Genomic DNA, 17824 nt, shown 5'->3' on the forward strand with positions numbered 1-17824 from the left:
GGACCAAGGTTGTGAACGCCCCCCAAAGCCCGGCTCATCACTTCCCCACCTCCCAGCCTTTGCCCGGCTGTTCCTCAGCCTTAACTTTCAAGGCTCAACTCAGACACGGTTTCAATTGATGTCAAGCATTTATTGAGTGCCTACTGTATGCCAGGCACTGGGAACACAAGCGAGCAGTCTCTTGAATCTGATTTCTCCCCCCAGAAGTCAGCTCTCTCCACCTCCTCAGGCGACCCAAGCTTGGTTATCCCTCCAGCAAAGTCGAGGTTCAGGGGGTGGGGAGAGAAGGGGCCACTGGGTCATGGTAGGGCCATGCAGAGAGGCAACTCCAGGCGTGTGTTGACAGTGTGACCATGCCTCAGGTTCACCTCCTTCCAGGGCTGCCACAATCCGAGATTCTCAGCACACAGTAGGCACCCCATAAATGCTTGCTTCTGCTCCATTCTTCAGTACACAACACAAAAGGGCTTTTTTCCAAGGGGATCACAGAGTTTGGGGATCCAATGCCCCACCTGCACTGAGGGGGAAACAGGCTTACAGGTGTGCCCCCAGAGGACTCAAAGGAGGGCCCTCACCCAAGCCCCTCCTGACTCCCCCACATTGAGGAGCTGCATCTCCATCTCCCCAGGGAACATGGGGTGGGAGAACAGCAGTGTCCAGAGCTGCACCCCCTCCCTCTCCAGAGGGGCCAGGTTTCCTGGGGGCCCGGCCAGGCTCCCACCTAGCTCTTGGAGTAGCGTCGCTGCAGAGAGTCTCTGTAGAAGCGAAAGATGTGATGGGAAGCGTGCTGGGCCGCGGCAAGACATTGCTGGAACTGGAAGAGGCGAATGGGGAGGGGGTCAGTGTACCCCCCCAGGACAGGAGTTGGGGGCTGCAGAGATACCAAGGGAAAAGCTGTCCCGAGCAGAGGCTCCCTCCCACCTTCCCTCATTTACAGACAGCTCAAGGTCACAGGCCCAGGAAGTGCGGCAGCACAATTTGCAGCAGATTCCCCCAGGCCCCGGGGCTCCAGACCCTCACCCTCCCACCCCAGCTGGCTGCCCCTCTGTGGTCTGCAGGGCCTGTCTCCTGAGGAGCTGGGGCTCGGGCAAAGCCCGAGGCAGGGAAAAGAGACCCCAACCCTAACCTCACTGAGGACCCACACCCAGGTTGAGGACAAGCGAGGGCTCACCTCAGCCACAGAGTACAGGCCTTTGGTGGTGGACATCAGCAGCTTCTGCTCGGTGCTGTCCAGGGCGAAGGTGAGGATGGCCCGGGCCTCCTGGGAGATGGAGGGATGAGGGTCCTGCCCCCCACCCCCCACTGCGCCTCCCTCCACTGGCTGCGTGCGCCTTCACATTTGCACACTTATACGCTCTTACACTCATCTGTACACACACTCTTACATTTACATTCATATACATACACATGCTGTTTTACACTCATTTAACACACTCACTTTGACACACATTTATACTCTTACACATTCAGTCATCCTTATACAAAAGCAATCACTGTCACACATACTCTGTTATACTGTCACCTCATTTTTAGTCACACATACATCTACACATCCATTCACACACATCCATACACACACACATAGAATCTTAGTCACTTTGACACACACACTGACATATCCACTCACATTCATATACATACACACACATACTTTTTTTTACACACAATACACTTTTACATAATTCATAGTAATCCTTATACATAAACACACTCAGTCATTCACACATACACTATCTTACACACTCACATGCTTAGTCATCTCATTTTGTCCCACACATTCTCACAATCACATTCATACACATACAAATATACTTAGTCTTACACTTACACATACTTCATTCTTATGCAAAAGCACACTCAGCCATTCTCACATACACTATCTTACACACTCACAATCACATTCATATATACAATTACTCACATATACATTCACATACGCACATACTTTTATACACACATTCCTACATACTCATACATATATTGTCATTCTTATGCAAACAGTTACACACATACACTTACACACTCCCATTTACAATTACCTCATTTTTACTCACATTCATACTCAAATAAATTCTTACACACTCGATTTTATACACACTTACACACACATCCACATTCATATACATATTTACACACGTTCATACATACTCTTACACATACATTCATATACACTCAGTCATCCTTATACATAAGCACACTTTCATGCACATATGCTATCTTATACACTCACAGTCACCTCATTTTCCTACTCACAATCATTCATATACAAATGTAATCTTACTCTCACTTTCATAATACATTCACACATATACATACACATGCTTTTTTAGTCATATACACACAGTCATTCTTATACATAAGCACACTCAGTCTCACACATACTCTATCTTACACACTCACTCTTGACAGTCACCTCATTTTTACACTCCCATCCCTGTACATACAACACTCACACATACAAGTAAACTTACTCACACTCACTTTTCCACACACATTAATACTTACATTCTCATCTTACTTTTACACTTTCACACTCATACACACAATTACACACATCTACATATTTACACACACATTCTTATATATAAGCACACAGTCCCAGACACACTATCTTACACACTCACTCTTGACAGTCACCTCATTTTTACACTCCCATCCCTATACATGTATCACTCACACATACAAGTAAACTTACACTTTTCCACATACATTAATACTTATATTCTCATCTTTTACACTTTCGCACTCAGACACACAATTACACACACGTACACACCTCTACATATTTACACTCACTTTTCCACACACATTAATACTTACATTCTCATCTTACTTTTACACTCACACAATTACACACACGTACACACATCTACATATTTACACACTCACTTTTCCACACACACATTAATACTTATATTCTCATCTTACTTTTACACTTTTGCACTCAGACATACAATTACACACACGTACACATATTTACACTCACTTTTCCACACACACACATTAATACTTATATTCTCATCTTACTTTTACACACTTTTGCACTCAGACATACAATTACACACACATATTTACACACTCACTTTTCCACACACACATTAATACTTATATTCTCATCTTACTTTTACACACTTTTGCACTCAGACATACAATTACACACACGTACACACATCTACATATTTACACACTCACTTTTCCACACACACATTAATACTTATATTCTCATCTTACTTTTACACACTTTTGCACTCAGACATACAATTACACACACGGACACACATCTACATATTTACACACTCACTTTTCCACACACACATTAATACTTATATTCTCATCTTACTTTTACACACTTTTGCACTCAGACATACAATTACACACACGGACACGCATCTACATATTTACACACTCACTTTTACACACACACACTAATACTTATATTCTCATCTTACTTTTACACTTTTGCACTCAGACATACAATTACACACACATACACACATCTACATATTTACACACTCACTTTTACACACACACACTAATACTTATATTCTCATCTTACTTTTACACTTTTGCACTCAGACATACAATTACACACACGTACACACATCTACATATTTACACACTCACTTTTCCACACACACATTAATACTTATATTCTCATCTTACTTTTACACACTTTTGCACTCAGACATACAATTACACACACGTACACATATTTACACTCACTTTTCCACACACACATTAATACTTATATTCTCATCTTACTTTACACTTTTGCACTCAGACATACAATTACACACACATACACACATCTACATATTTACACACTCACTTTTCCACACACACATTAATACTTATATTCTCATCTTACTTTACACACTTTTGCACTCAGACATACAATTACACACACACATACACACATCTACATATTTACACACTCACTTTTCCACACACACATTAATACTTATATTCTCATCTTACTTTTACACACTTTTGCACTCAGACATACAATTACACACACGGACACATATTTACACTCACTTTTCCACACACACATTAATACTTATATTCTCATCTTACTTTACACTTTTGCACTCAGACATACAATTACACACACATACACACATCTACATATTTACACACTCACTTTTCCACACACACATTAATACTTATATTCTCATCTTACTTTACACACTTTTGCACTCAGACATACAATTACACACACACATACACACATCTACATATTTACACACTCACTTTTCCACACACACATTAATACTTATATTCTCATCTTACTTTTACACACTTTTGCACTCAGACATACAATTACACACACGGACACGCATCTACATATTTACACACTCACTTTTCCACACACACATTAATACTTATATTCTCATATTACTTTTACACTTTTGCACTCAGACATACAATTACACACACACATACACACATCTACATATTTACACTCACTTTTCCACACACACATTAATACTTATATTCTCATCTTACTTTTACACACTTTTGCACTCAGACATACAATTACACACACGTACACATATTTACACTCACTTTTCCACACACACATTAATACTTATATTCTCATCTTACTTTACACACTTTTGCACTCAGACATACAATTACACACATGTACACATATTTACACACTCACTTTTCCACACACATTAATACTTATATTCTCATCTTACTTTTACACACTTTTGCACTCAGACATACAATTACACACATGTACACATATTTACACACTCACTTTTCCACACACATTAATACTTATATTCTCATCTTACTTTTACACACTTTTGCACTCAGACATACAATTACACACATGTACACATATTTACACACTCACTTTTCCACACACATTAATACTTATATTCTCATCTTACTTTTACACTTTCACACTCATACACACAAACATACATCTACATATTTACACACTCGCTTTTCCACACACACATTCTTAAATATAAGCACAGTCCCAGACACTATTTTACACACTCACTCTTGACAGTCACCTCATTTTTACACTCACACATAATATACTTAATCTACACGCATTCATACATTCTCCCCTTACTTTTACACACTTTCACTCACAATCACCCAACTCTCATCCACAGGTCGTGAGAGCAAACCCAAAGCAGGGGCTCTCTTCCCCAGACCAGTGCCCCCCACCCCTTCCCAGTGGTCATGGGTCTTTCAGTCAGGGCGAGGTCACCCTTAGGCAGCCCCTGCAGAGGTTGTCCTTTTGTGTGACCGGATCCGACCGTCACCCCAGAGGCACTGCTCACCTTCTCTTGCTTGGCTGTGGGGTCGAGGATAAGGGCCCCATCTGGGTCGAGGGCACAGGTGACCCCACAGAACAAGGCCCGCATGGGCACACCAGCGTCCACCAGGGCCAGGCAGGCTGCATTCAAACAGCAGGCCAGCAGCTGGGCAAAGTCAGGTCAAGGAGGCAGGGCATGAAGAGCCTGAACCTGAGCTTCGGGGTTGGGAGCAGCCTTAGAGCGACCTAATTCTCTCCAACCCTGGGGGGCCGGGGTCACTCAATGTCAGGCCATGAATCGGGATCATGGGCTTGGAGGTGAAAAGTCAGTTCTGAGTGGGAGGGGGCCCAAGGGGGACACTATACACCACCCAACTGTGGTCCCCCTCCCAACCCTGTGGAGAGGCCCTTCTCAGGCAGCTCCCCCACCGGCCCCGGGCCCATATCCGGGCCCTGGGGCCAAGCTCAGCAGGGCTAACCTGGTCCTTGAGACCCCCGCGACGACGGCTCCCAGCCCCCCCGCCCTTCTCCCAGCTAAGCGTCCCCAGAGTCTGCCTAGCCGCCTTTGCTGCTCCTTCCAGCTTCCCAAACCACGGCACTGAACACAGCCGCTCCAGGCGCACTCTGAGCAGGTCAAAGGGTGGCGGGGCCGCCTCCCCCTTGTTCCTGGAAGCCGTGGTTCCTGGCATGAAATTCAAGACCCTCTCAGCTCTGGAGGCTCCTCCGTCCCACTGCGGACCCCTAAGGGGGGACTCTCACCCCCAAACCACGTGAGAAATCAGCACAATGAAAGCCCAGGTGTCCAGCCCCTGGTCTGGGAGGAGGAGGAGGAGGAAGGCCCGGAGCGGAGGATACAGAGCCGGCGTCGCTGACGATCTGCAGCGCGATGGTGATGGAGGTTCGGGGGTGCAGGGTCCCCAGAACCACAGCCTCGCACGTGTTCCGGATCAGCCGCTCCCTGCTTTTTTCTGCTACTCCTGGAGGGAGTGAGGAAGGACGGGAGCTGGGACCTAGCCTCAGCAAGGCCCCGCCCAGCACCCCGCAGGTGAGACTGGGCCAGTACTCATCAGGCGGCGGCCCCTCCTACTGCCTCAGCAAGTCCCCCAGAAGGCTTGGGGGGGCTGCCCTGGGCAGGGAAGAGCCAGGGCAGCCCGAGGTGGGCGCTGGGAGGGGCCGCGGCCGACCAGACCTCCTGCTGGCTCGGCCCCCGGCTCGGGCTCACAGACCTCCCCCGGGCTGCCGCCCCCTCCTGCCTTTGTCTGTCTCACACACGTGCAGCCCACACGCTCACCCTCATGTGAACACAACATACATACACACACACGGACTCTCTCTGACCCGCCCCTCCCCCTCTGGGAGGTGCTCTCCAAAGACAGCCAGGCCCGGCCCTTCCCGTGGGGTGACCCGGAGCCTCCGTGGGACGGACTCTCCCTCCCGCCCCTCCCCCACCCCCAAATTCCCAGCATCTCGGGGTCAGGCCCAGCTCTTCACGGGCCCTGGACTGTGCTGACGGAGGCTTTTCTCGGCAAATTTTACTGGGTTAACTTGACGTTTTTCTTCAGTGGATAGAGGCAAACAGCGGTTCCGAGGCTCCCCCAGCCAGGAGGTGGCTGAGGCCGGAGCCTCCCGGACTCCAGGCCGGCCCCACACCGCCGCTGTCGGAGAGGGCGCCCCCTGACTGCCTCGGGCCCAGAGCTGGGAAGGGGCACTTCCTGGCTGGGGGAGTCCCCGAAACCTCTCTGCCTCAGTTTCCTCATCTGCAAAATGGGGAGCAGAGCAACCAGCTCCCCGGGTTGTTGAGAGGAACAAATGAGATGAGAACGTGCTGTCGATGCCGTCGCCATCACCACCATTCCTGCAACTTCGCAGAGGGAAACCCCTCCTGAGCCCCAGCCCCCCACGGGCCGACACACACACACCCAGGACGCCTCCACGCATGTGCACAGCGCACGGCTCCCACAGGGGCACTCCCCCCTCCCCCCCTCCTTTCCCGGTGTATCACAGTGGGGAGGCGGTTACAGAGCATGGGGGGGGGGGGGGGGGCTCGGGACCTGTCCTGGCCATGGTTCCCGGCCCAGAATCCTTCCCATTTCCCGGCAGCCCCCGCTCACCAGGCAGGCCTATCTTGGGCTTCAGAATCACCTCCAGGGTGGCCTTGTTGAAGATCTCCTTGCTGACTTTGACCTCGGCTGGCCCGTAGACCCCAACTAGGACAGATGTGTCCCCTGCAGAGGGGCGGGGGAGGAGGAAGCCTGGAGGAAGGGGGCGGCTCCGCCCCATTCTGGCCTAGCTCCTCCCCACCCCTCCTTCTAAATCAGTTCTGTGGGGACAGAGCCCAGCCTAGAGCCTGGAGCTCCCGCCCTCTGACCCTTCCTGGCCATGACTGGCGGAGTCACTGCCCTGTCAGCCTCAGTTTCCCCATCCGCCAAATGAGCTGGAAGAAAATGGCGCCCCTTCAGCGGCGCTGCCCAGAGAGCCGGGAGCGGAGGGAGGCAGGGGATATTCCCGGGCTGCTGGGGGCGCCCTATGGGAAGGCCCTGCTATCCCGCCCCCCCCCCCCACGAAGTCTGGGGCGGGACTAGAACTCAGGCCTCCCAGCTCGCTGGCAGGGGCCCTCGGCCGGGGCGGGGAAAGGCCACAGGGAGCTCGGGACAGAGCAGACATCCCCTCCCCCAACCCCAGCGGGTTTGCCCACCCTAGTGTCACAGAAATTTCTACCCACGTGATTTGTTAGACAAAACTCGGCCCTAAACTGCCCCGCCCTAGAACGCTGGGAGCCGTCTGCTCGGGGTTTAGTTTATAGGGGAGACACTGGCCCGGCCCCGCCCCCGCCGCGAGGAGGGATGCGCTTTTCTAACCCCCCCCCCCCGGCCCATCTGTTAGGGGGCTCGCTCCCCACAAAGGGCAAGGAAGCAGAGAGCTAATGCACTCACCCTGCAGGAAGGAGGCGGAGCCATCGGGCCGGGAGAGCAGATTCTGCTCGCAGGCAAAGTGCCGGAGGCTGCAGCCGGAGCTTCGAGAGCCGGGATCCGCGTCGGGTCCCGCGCTGCCGCCCAGCTCAGTCTCCATCTCCATCCACGTGAAGGCCGGCCAGGACTAAAGCGCTTCCGGAGGTGGCGAGGGCGCATGTCTGAAAGTCTGGAGGAGCATGCGCAAACGTTTTGTTTGTTTGAGCACGTGGTGTCGGCTGACTTCAAAACTTCCCTCCTCTCCTCCCGCGGACAGGAGCCGTCTCGTCCGAGACGCGCGCGCGGGGATCGCGACGCGCTTGCGCGAAGTTTGTTTGTAAAGGCTAGACGCCACGCTTTCACTCAGCCCCGCCCCCGACTTCGTCTGCGTCTGGGTTGCGAGGGGGCCGGTTCAGAATGGCCCCAGGCCCTATCCCAGGCGGAGCGCGGCTAAGGGGCGGGGCGCTCGTGTGGACCCGCGTTCTAGAGGCTGTCTGCGCTTCCGCCTGACGGGGAGGCCTCTTCGGGGCTATCTAGAAGAGTGACGGGGCTGAGGGGGTGTGGCGCACGGAGCCAGTCCCTCGGACGGGTCGCCCTCGGAGGCGTGGGAGGCGGCGCCGGCTCACGTGGGGCCGTGGGCGTGGACAGCTTTTCAGGCGGCCGCCACGCCGGCCCGGAGACAGCCTGGGTGGCAGCCGTGGAGCGGGACGGTTAACGGCTTCTGTCAAAATGGCGGCGGCGGCGGCACGAGCTTGGGCCCTGCGAGGGGGGCTGGCCTTAGCCCGGCGCGGACCTCGCGGATTGGCGGGATCCGTGAGTGCTCCCGCCCCGGACCCTAGGGGAGCGCCGGCTGAGGGAGAGACCCCTCCCCTCAGGAGCCCCCGGGAGGGAGGGGGCGGGGAAGGAACAGAGACCCTAGAGTGATGGCTTCCTCTGCCCCTTTTAGATATTGGGGGAAGGGCTCCCCGGGTGACTTTGGCCAGGCTCCGAGCCCCGGAGTCTTCATCTGGCCTTTGTATGGTCCTAACCAGGGTGTCCTCGCCCTCTCCCTGCCCTAGAGAGGAGCGGGGCGCTGGACCGAGGGGGTCCGGCGGGAGCCGAGGCTCTAAGCGCCGCTTAGGCCAGGAAGCAGAATGGGGGGGGGGGGCGCATAGCAGGGTCCCGAAGCTCCAAGGACAGTCCTGGGAGGGGGCGGACTGCGGGGCTTTTTGGGTGTGGGACCCCTGTGGAGTGGCCCCTCCCCTCCTCCTTTCACGTGGGACCTCCTGGTTGCACTGCTTGTCCTCGGCCAGAAGCTCATTGGTCGAACCGGGGGGCGGGAGGGGGGCGGCCCCGGGCGGAGGGAGGTCACTTGTAGGTGGCTGTGAACCGGACTTTCCAGTTCCCCCGGGGCTGCCCGGCCCCTCCCCCTCTCCAAGGTCATGGGGGGGTCCCCGAGTCCTACACTGTCTGGGATTGTTCCAAGCCCGCAGGGTGGCGGGGTGAGCGCGGCTGTCCGAGGAGGTCCCGGGAGCAGCAGCCGCCCGACGGGGCCCTGTTCATCCCCGGTCCGTCCCAGTCCCCTCCGGCCGCCGAGCACAGCGCACTTTTAACCGTCAGACTGCGCTTTGTAAGCCGGTGACCGGGACAAGGCCCAGGCGGGAGAGGCGGCCGGTGTGGGTGAGGGAGCCCCTCCCTGGCGGTCCCGGTGCTGAGCCGCGGCCCCCGCGGGGACCAGCCTGGCCGGGCAGGGTGCGGGGCTCTGGCCCGGTCCTTTGTCTCTGAACCTCTGCTTCCTCCGCTGTAAAATGGGAATTAAACTCAGCAAATCTCTTCTCCCTTGTAAAGATGAGAGGGGAAATACTGACAGCTTAGAAGGGGGGGCGGGGTCCGGCTGTTTGAGGCGGGTGCCAGGGCCCGGGAGAAGCCCCCTGGTGGCCGGTGGCGAGCCTCGGCTCCCAGGGACTGGAGGGGCTTGCCCTGGACACCCCGAGCACTCGGGCGCCCCACCTTGTGCCCAGCGCCGCGGATACACGCGGACAAAGGAGCTCCGAGTCTGAGGGGAGGGGGGCAGCGCTGTGAGCCAGAAGGAAACTAGCGTTTATTAAGCGCCTACTATATGCTAGCCCTGTGTTCGTCACTCAAAAACATCCCATTTGGCTTGCCTTATATCAGCGCTGGCAGGGAAGCGCCATTATCATCCCCTCTTTACAGTTGAAAAGCAGGGCTAGGGTCCCATAAACTCCCGGGACGGCACCTGTTTTGTTGTATGGACAAGGAAACAGCAAAGGTGGCGCCAGGACTGGTGGCGCAGCGGTTAGTGCCCTGGGCCCGGAGTCGGGAAAGCCTGGGGCAGATTCCCAGCAGAGCCGGGTGTGGTCCTGGGCTGGGCCCTTTGCCCCCGCCTGCCTCAGTCTCCTCACCAGGTCAGTGGGGACATAACAGCCCCTCCCTCCCGGGGGGCGGCTCCTGTCTGCATCTCCTGTGGCCCCCCAGTCCCGGAGGCCTCTAGGACTCGTCTCCACTTGTGCCAGCCTCCCACACGAGCCTCCGAGGCCGGCCTGAGCCCGTGGGCGTTTGGGCAACTGGTTCTGCCAGACACGCAGGGCCCGGCCTGCAGCTCCCGGGGAATGGTGTCCCTGCCACGTCTGGGCAGTAATCCAGTGGGATTCACCCGTCGGGGAGGCAGGCCGTGCAGGGACGAGGGCGCCCGGCCCCCGGGCAGCCTGGGGAGGGACCTCCGAGGGTGGGCAGCGTGCCCTGGCGACCTCCCCTGCCCCCGGGGACGCGCGTGCCCTCCCCTCCCTCTCAGGTGGCCCGGTGGCAGCAGGAAGAGTTCTCGTCCCTGGATGAGAAGCCCCAGTTTCCCGGCGCTTCTGCCGAGTTCGTGGATAAGCTGGACTTCATTAAACCCAATGTCATTTCTGGCATCCCCATCTACCGCGTGATGGACCGCCAGGGCCAGATCATCAACGCCAGCGAGGACCCCCAGGTGAGGCGCCCTTCGCCCCGGCCCCCCAAGCTCCCTGCCCAGCGCGGGGGCTCAGGCCGCCCACTCCGTGCCCTTGCTCTGTCTCCAGCTGCCTCAGGACGTGGTCCTAAAGCTGTACAAAAGCATGACCCTTCTCAACACCATGGATCGAATCCTCTACGAGTCCCAGAGGCAGGTGGGTGGGCCGGGGCCAGTCCTGCGGGCTGGGGGGCCGTGAGGGGCAGGAGAGGAATGTCAGAATAAGGGCTGAGGACATGGGGAGGCTGCAGAGATATCCGGCCCTGCCCTTGGTGGGCAGCCACGGTGGGAGGGTTCCTATGCCCAGCACCCTGGTGAGCTCCCGTGCCCGGGCACAATGCCCGGTGCTGAAAGCATCAGGGAGCGTTGGGTTGGCAGGGCCAGGGGGGAAGGATCCCGAGGATTCTCTGCGGTGTCCGAGTACTTGGGGCCCCCTTTTCTTCCCCGCCTCCACGCAGGGCCGGATCTCCTTCTACATGACCAACTATGGGGAGGAAGGCACCCACGTGGGCAGCGCAGCCGCCCTGGATGACACAGACTTGGTGTTTGGGCAGTACCGGGAGGCAGGTACGTCCTCCACGCCCACGAGCTCCGGCCTCAGGCTCCGGAGCCCCGTACTGGGCCATCCTGGTCCTTCCCTGGCTGAGGGCGCCAGCTGAGCAAGGGCAGCCAGAGGAAGCCCACAGAGGCCCAGCACCAGTCTCAGTCTTAGAGGGAAGCCCAGACTGGGGGGGGTAACGAGGGGCAGCCAGGCAGACCCCCCCCCCGACCACACGGCTCTGCTGCCTCTCTCTGGCCGCCTTCTCCACCTAAGTGTCTGGGGCTTGAGACTCCCTCCCACGGGCTTCTGTTGCTCTGGTTTCCATGGCATGGCGGCTGCCCTGGGGGAGGCGCTTTCCAAACTGCGGCTTGGCTCCTTGGGAAGACAGCTTGAATTGGGGGGGGAGTGGCTTTGACCTCACTGGGCCCCGTCTCTGCCCTGTCACTGGTGGGGGGGGTCCCTGAGACGTCCCCACACATTAAGCACTTCCAGGGAGGCTAAGGACCCCTGAGAGATGGCCCTGATGTCCATGGGGGCCAGAGCTTCTTCCCTCAGTGCGGGCCGGCACCTCGGCCCTCGCCTCCAGCCACAGAACCTTGGGTCGGACCCAGGACTTCCTGCTTCCAAGGCAGCCAGTAATGAGAGGCAAAACGCTGGCGCTGTGGGAGGAGGCATCACTTAAGGGAGCCTCAGAGAGAATTAAGGATTAAGAGTCAAGAGTTCATCTCTGGGGAAGGGAAGGGGCTGCAGAACGCCCGCAGCACCAGTGTGGGAGAGGCGCCATGGACCGGGGAGGACCCGGGAGGGGGCGCCGTTCGTGGGCACAGCCAGCTTGGGGCACAGGACGATGGCAGTGCTCCTGATGTGAGCGGCGGGTATTCTGTGTCTGCCTGTCATGCCCTGCAAGCTGGTCTGCCATGCCAGAGGCTGGGTAGAGCTGGAGGCGATCATGGACCTCTGTCCGAGTGGGCCCTCCTGGAGCATATCGAGCCCCAAGTGTGTGCCCATGGCTGCTGGGGAGAGCCGGCTGGTGCTGCAGACTGGGCAGGGCCGAGGGCAGGACCAGGCGGATCCCTGATGGCGTCCTCGGAGGAAGGGAAGCCAGGAAAGGCCACTTGGGGGCTGCCGGGCCTCACAGCCGGGGCTAGATCACGTCCTCTCTCCCAGGAGTGCTGATGTATCGGGGCTACCCGCTGCAGCTGTTCATGTCCCAGTGCTACGGCAACTCAAACGACCCCAGCAAGGGGCGACAGATGCCCGTCCACTACGGCTGCAAGGACAGGAACTTTGTCACCATCTCCTCCCCCCTGGCCACGCAGATCCCTCAGGGTGAGCAGATCCCTCAGGGAGGAGTGGGCGGGCACAGCCCCCGGTTACACCACATACCAGCTCCTCACTGTCCCCTCCGCTCCCCCGCAGCGGTCGGAGCAGCCTACGCAGCCAAGCGGGCCAACTCCAACCAGGCCGTGATCTGCTACTTTGGGGAAGGGGCAGCCAGCGAGGGCGACGCCCATGCCGGCTTCAACTTTGCTGCCACCTTGGAGTGCCCCATCATCTTCTTCTGCAGGAACAACGGCTATGCCATCTCCACACCCACCTCGGAGCAGTATCGGGGGGATGGCATCGGTAGGCTGGGGCTCTCTCCTTCCTCCCGGCTCCCCCCTGGCCCAAAGCGCCCCTCCCACAGCCGAGGCACCCAAAAGGCCATCCAGCTCGGACTGCAGTCCTTTCCCCTCCCCTGGGGTTCTGAGGGCCTCAGAACCTCTTTCCCTGCTGGGGCCCCCCGCCTCTGTCTGTCCTGCCCCCCCACCCCATTGCACTGACCGGACCCTTGTCCGCAGCGGCCCGAGGTCCCGGCTACGGCATCATGTCCATCCGAGTGGACGGCAATGACGTGTTTGCGGTGTACAACGCCACCAGAGAGGCCCGGCGGCGGGCGGTGGCTGAGAACCAGCCCTTCCTCATCGAGGCCATGACCTACAGGTGCGGCCGGTGCCCCCCCTCCCCCAGCTCGGCCCTTCCTCCCTCCCTGGCCTGACCACCCGGCTCTGCCCCCACAGAATCGGGCATCATAGCACCAGTGATGATAGCTCAGCATACCGCTCGGTGGATGAGGTGAACTACTGGGACAAGCAAGACCACCCCATCTCGCGGCTGCGCCAATACATGCTGAGCCGGGGCTGGTGGGACGAGGAGCAAGAGAAAGCCTGGAGGAAGCAGTCCCGAAAGAAGGTAGGAGCCGGTGGGGCTGGCAGAGCCTTGGGCGGGCCTTCCCAGCTTGGGCCAGCCTGTGCCACGGTCCTCCAGCCCTGCCATGCCCAGGCCGTCCTCCACCATAGTCCTCCAGCCTTCCCAGCCCGGGCTGGCCTCCATCATGCTCCTCCAGCCCTGCCATGCCCAGGCCAACCTCCACCACAGCCCTGTCCAGTTCAAACCTGGCCTTTAGGGCTCCGGGACTAGCCCTAGGGCAGTCATCCTGCCAACCCACACTCCTCGTCCCCTTTGCGCTGTTCTTACCGCCATCACTGGTGTGGGTTCAGCCGGCTTTGCCCAGTCAGACATTAGTTCGGGGTGGAAGGAGGGCTTTCAGAGGTTAGCTATGCCCCTGGGGAACCAAGGCCCAGAGAGGGTGCCGGGCCCAGAGCCTTGGTGCCCAGCTCTGCAGGACAGCGGCTTTGGCTCGAATGTGCAGCAGGGACCGAGGCCCTATCTGGAGAATGACCGGCCCTCCACATGTGCCTATCAAATGAAGGCCTATCTGCCGCCGGCCTCCCCTGGCTCACTCGTCCTCGGCACGTCCCGGGCCCGAGCCTGTGAAGGCCGGGCCGGCTATTTGTAGATCCCGCTTGTGCCGAACCCAGAGGGCGTGTACCTTGGCAGGGGCCAGTCTCTCCCCCCACCACCACGGGGGGACTTGACACATAGCATGCCTTTACCATCTCTCCTCTCTCCTTTTCCCCCAACGCTGAGAAGGTGATGGAGGCCTTTGAGGAGGCTGAACGCAAGCCGAAGCCCTCGCCCTCCCTCATCTTCACGGACGTGTACCATGAGATGCCGACCCGGCTCCAGAAACAGCGGGAAGCCTTGAGCCGCCACCTGCAGACCTATGGCGAGCACTACCCACTGGACCACTTTGAGCAGTGAGGGGAGCGAGCAGGGAGGACCAGGGCTGGGGGCCACATGCAGAGGGTCGGCCCCACTCGGCCCTCTCCTCACCCTTCTGCAGAGAGAACTGACCAGCCCAGAGACTAATGGGGGAGCGGGGCCGGGGGTGGGGGGAGCAGAAGCCATCCCCTGTCCCCCTGAACCCATAGCACAACTCCCCTTCCCCCATGGTCACTGCCCTGGAAGGGGAGGGGAAGGAGGGGGATGGGCCAGTGATCGCCACCAGCACCCCGTCTGTGACTGTGCCTTTTGGGAAAGCTCAGGCTGCTGAACCCCCAGCCACAAGGCCTTCGGGGCTCCTCGGGAGCTGTGATGCGCCTCCAGACCAGAAGCCAGATGCGGTTGCGCTCATGGGCCGGGAGGGATGGGACCTGGTGCTCTTGGGTGGTTGGGACTCAAATAAAGACTTCTTTGCCTTTGGCTCAGGCCAAGCCTGGCTTTTGATCTGGGGGCTGGGGGCAGTGAAAGGGGGGGGGGGAATGAGGGAAGACCCTCTCTCAGGTGAAGAGCTGCCTCCAAACAGGGCCACAGCTCGTGGCCACTCAGGGCCCGGTTCTGGTCTGAGGGGAGTACGCCTAGGCTAATCAACAGCCTGGTAAGGGGCACAGCTGGCACCGGAACCCCCACTTCCTCATGTGTGCTCCAAAGTCCTTTCCAGGAGGCACTGGAGGGTGCAGGCCCATAGTTTTCCTAGGGCCAGGTGCTTTCCCCACAGGGTGCAGTGGGGGATGCTGGTCCTGAGGACAGAGGAGGGTCCGACCCCACGGCCCTGCGCGCCACCCCACCCGGGACAAACAGCAAGGACTCCTGAGCCCAGGTTCAGGGAGGGAGGGTGGTTTAAATAAATAGAAGCCGCTACAGCTTTATGCCCTCAGGTCCCTGCGGGAGGACCTTTCTCCTGGGATGGAGCCAGTCTGGCTCCCGAGCCCTCCCCTAGTCTACCCTTAGTCTGGGCTGTCCACAATCAGGCCCCCCCGGCCTCCCTTGCCTCCCACAGAGGCCGGGAAGAGAAGGCAGGGCCATGCTGCCCAGACCTCAGCAACGGGCCTGGAGGTTTTGCATAAGTTTCCAGAGGCGAATGGTGGTTTGGGGGTCTCGGGGCTGAGCCAGCACCAGGCGCTGGTGGACACAGGGGTCCCCCTGCTTGTCTCTGTCCGGCCAGTTGGTGAGGAAGCCGGGGTGATTCTGGGGGGCCAGGCCCAGCGCCTGGAAGCAGAGGCCGGAGTAGACGTCGTCGATGGGGAAGGGGAGCACCCTCTCGGCAGCCTTGAGCAGCCAGGGCGCCAGCTGCCCCGCGAACACGTAGCCGCCCCCGCTGGCATAGGCCGGGTAGGGGCCGTCGTAGAAGGACTCGGGCACATAGTAGGGCCCCTTGGGGGTCCGCACGGGCACGGCCCGCTCAAAGACGTGGCCCAGGTAGAGACCCCGGGCAGAGGCGGGGGGCAGCCCCCGGAGCAGCCCCAGCAGGGCTCGGACGTTGACGAAGCTGTCGTCCTCCGCCCGGAGGACGAAGGTCACCTGGGGGCAGTGGCGGCCCAGCCAGCGCAGGAACAGCACATCCTTGAGGCTGCTGTTGAAGGGCACATCCAGGAAGTCCCAGAGCAGGAGGTCCCGGTAGCGCCGGCTCTCCCACTCCACTAGGGGCCCCAGGTTGGGGCCCGGCTCCCCCTGGGGGGAGCCCAGGAGGAAGAGCAGGCGGACTCCGCGCTCGGGCCGGCCCCAGGTCTCCCGGATGGCCTGGCGCTCCCCGAATCTGCCCGCAGCCGACTTCACGGCCAGCAGCAGGTAGGGGGCCTCGGAATCCGGGCAGCCCGGGACCCCCGCCCCTGACGCCCACCGGGGGTAATCTCGGCAGGCGGCCGAGAGGAGAAAGCGCCGGTAGGCCTCTGGGTAGGAGGAGAAGTCGGGGATCTCGGCGGCCGCCGCCCTCCCCCAAGCCTGGCAGTCCCCTGCCGCAGAGCCGGCGGGCCCGGGCAGGGCCTGGAAGAGCTGCTGTTGCCTGTTCCAGTAAGCGGAGGCTCCCGGCTGGCCCAGGCGCTCGGAGAGGTTGGCAGGCAGGGAAGGCTCGAGGGCGCCAGGCTTGGCCGGGACCTCCTTGTCGGGCCCCTCCTGGTGCCTCCTGGGCCGGAGGGGGTCCGAGCTCCACTCGATGTAAACCTTGAGGGCCAGCAGCGTGAGGACGGCCAAGAGGCACAGCAGGCACTTGGAGCAGCGCATGGCAGGGGCCCCCGGGGCCAGGGGGGGCCCGGGGGCTGCAAGGGAAAGCAGGAATAGCAGCCGCGCCTCCAGCCCGGAGGGGAGGGGCTGCCCCCAGCCCCAGGAGGCCCCCCCCTCACCCCAGCGCCTCCTCTCCCGGGCCCTCCATCCCTCCCTCTCAAGCCCAGGTGCCCTCTTCTTCCCTCCCCTCCATCGGGGATCGGGGACCCAGGCAGCCCGCTCCCCTGGCACTCACTTCTGGGCCGGGGCCTCGGCCGCCAGCCCCGTCAGGTCAGGCTCCTCGGCAGCGGCTCCCGCCCGGACTGAGCCAGTCTGGAGGGGAGGGGAGCGAGAGCCCCCAGGGGCCAGGGAGCGGCAGGGGCGGGGCCGGGGAGGAGACGGAGAGATACCGGCCGAGAGAGGGAGCCCAGGGCGTGTTCGGGCTGGTGCTGGGGCCGGGCCAGAGAGGGGCCGCCGGAGCCCGACCCCGAGAAATGGGGGGGGGCGGGGGGCCGCCAGAGAGACCGGCCGGCGGCCGGGCAGGAGAGCCCGAGGGAGGCTGGAGGGGAGGGAGCGGCCTACTCAGCACATCCAGAAAGGGGGATCTGCTCAGAGGGGAGAGAGGGGAGGTGATGAAGGGGTACGGGGGGATGGGGGCTTTGGGGAACAGTCCAGAAGGGGGGGTCTGAGCAGTGGTGAGT

At 58.8% G+C, this 17824-nt stretch overlaps 3 protein-coding genes across 8 annotated transcripts; 1 reads left to right on the top strand and 2 right to left on the bottom strand.

Annotated features, from left to right (window-relative positions):
• Window positions 1-109: 109 nt before the first annotated feature.
• EXOSC5 (exosome component 5) lies at window positions 110-9019 on the bottom strand. Of its 6 annotated transcripts, none has more exons than XM_074306907.1 (7): window positions 8218-8913; window positions 7396-7509; window positions 6140-6261; window positions 5310-5450; window positions 1172-1261; window positions 722-814; window positions 110-512 (listed from the first exon to the last, which is right to left on the bottom strand). In XM_074306907.1, exons 1-6 carry the CDS (start codon window positions 8357-8359, stop codon window positions 722-724), a joined length of 702 nt encoding a protein of 233 aa, XP_074163008.1. In that variant the 5' UTR covers window positions 8360-8913; the 3' UTR covers window positions 110-512. The 6 variants fall into 6 exon arrangements, with proteins under 6 accessions (XP_074163008.1, XP_074163005.1, XP_074163004.1 ...); XM_074306904.1 differs by having other exon boundaries at window positions 7396-7536; window positions 8218-8583; XM_074306903.1 differs by having other exon boundaries at window positions 110-814; window positions 7396-7536; window positions 8218-9019.
• On the top strand, window positions 8456-15347 carry BCKDHA (branched chain keto acid dehydrogenase E1 subunit alpha). The gene is made up of 9 exons (XM_074306901.1): window positions 8456-9045; window positions 11024-11203; window positions 11292-11378; window positions 11680-11788; window positions 12930-13091; window positions 13182-13388; window positions 13604-13745; window positions 13823-13994; window positions 14736-15347. Exons 1-9 carry the CDS (start codon window positions 8962-8964, stop codon window positions 14904-14906), a joined length of 1314 nt encoding a protein of 437 aa, XP_074163002.1. The 5' UTR covers window positions 8456-8961; the 3' UTR covers window positions 14907-15347.
• A 398-nt stretch (window positions 15348-15745) lies between these two features.
• On the bottom strand, window positions 15746-17494 carry B3GNT8 (UDP-GlcNAc:betaGal beta-1,3-N-acetylglucosaminyltransferase 8). The gene is made up of 2 exons (XM_074306902.1): window positions 17380-17494; window positions 15746-17179 (listed from the first exon to the last, which is right to left on the bottom strand). Exon 2 carries the CDS (start codon window positions 17142-17144, stop codon window positions 15963-15965), a length of 1182 nt encoding a protein of 393 aa, XP_074163003.1. The 5' UTR covers window positions 17145-17179; window positions 17380-17494; the 3' UTR covers window positions 15746-15962.
• Between the last annotated feature and the right edge of the window lie 330 nt (window positions 17495-17824).

Source organism: Sminthopsis crassicaudata, chromosome 3 (assembly GCF_048593235.1).
Source record: "Sminthopsis crassicaudata isolate SCR6 chromosome 3, ASM4859323v1, whole genome shotgun sequence".
Taxonomy (NCBI): domain Eukaryota; kingdom Metazoa; phylum Chordata; class Mammalia; order Dasyuromorphia; family Dasyuridae; genus Sminthopsis; species Sminthopsis crassicaudata.

Excerpts from the sequence above, each read along its gene's own strand:
- B3GNT8 (XM_074306902.1), bottom strand. The coding sequence starts at position 17,144 with ATGCGCTGCTCCAAGTGCCTGCTGTGCCTCTTGGCCGTCCTCACGCTG.
- EXOSC5 (XM_074306903.1), bottom strand. The coding sequence starts at position 8,359 with ATGGAGATGGAGACTGAGCTGGGCGGCAGCGCGGGACCCGACGCGGAT. Across the intron at positions 5,451-6,139 it reads TCGTCAGCGACGCCGGCTCT|CTGCTGGCCTGCTGTTTGAA; the intron begins GTATCCTCCGCT and ends GACTTTGCCCAG. Across the intron at positions 1,262-5,309 it reads CCACAGCCAAGCAAGAGAAG|GAGGCCCGGGCCATCCTCAC; the intron begins GTGAGCAGTGCC and ends TCCATCTCCCAG.
- BCKDHA (XM_074306901.1), top strand. The coding sequence starts at position 8,962 with ATGGCGGCGGCGGCGGCACGAGCTTGGGCCCTGCGAGGGGGGCTGGCC. Across the intron at positions 13,092-13,181 it reads GGCCACGCAGATCCCTCAGG|CGGTCGGAGCAGCCTACGCA; the intron begins GTGAGCAGATCC and ends GCTCCCCCGCAG. Across the intron at positions 13,389-13,603 it reads GTATCGGGGGGATGGCATCG|CGGCCCGAGGTCCCGGCTAC; the intron begins GTAGGCTGGGGC and ends CCTTGTCCGCAG.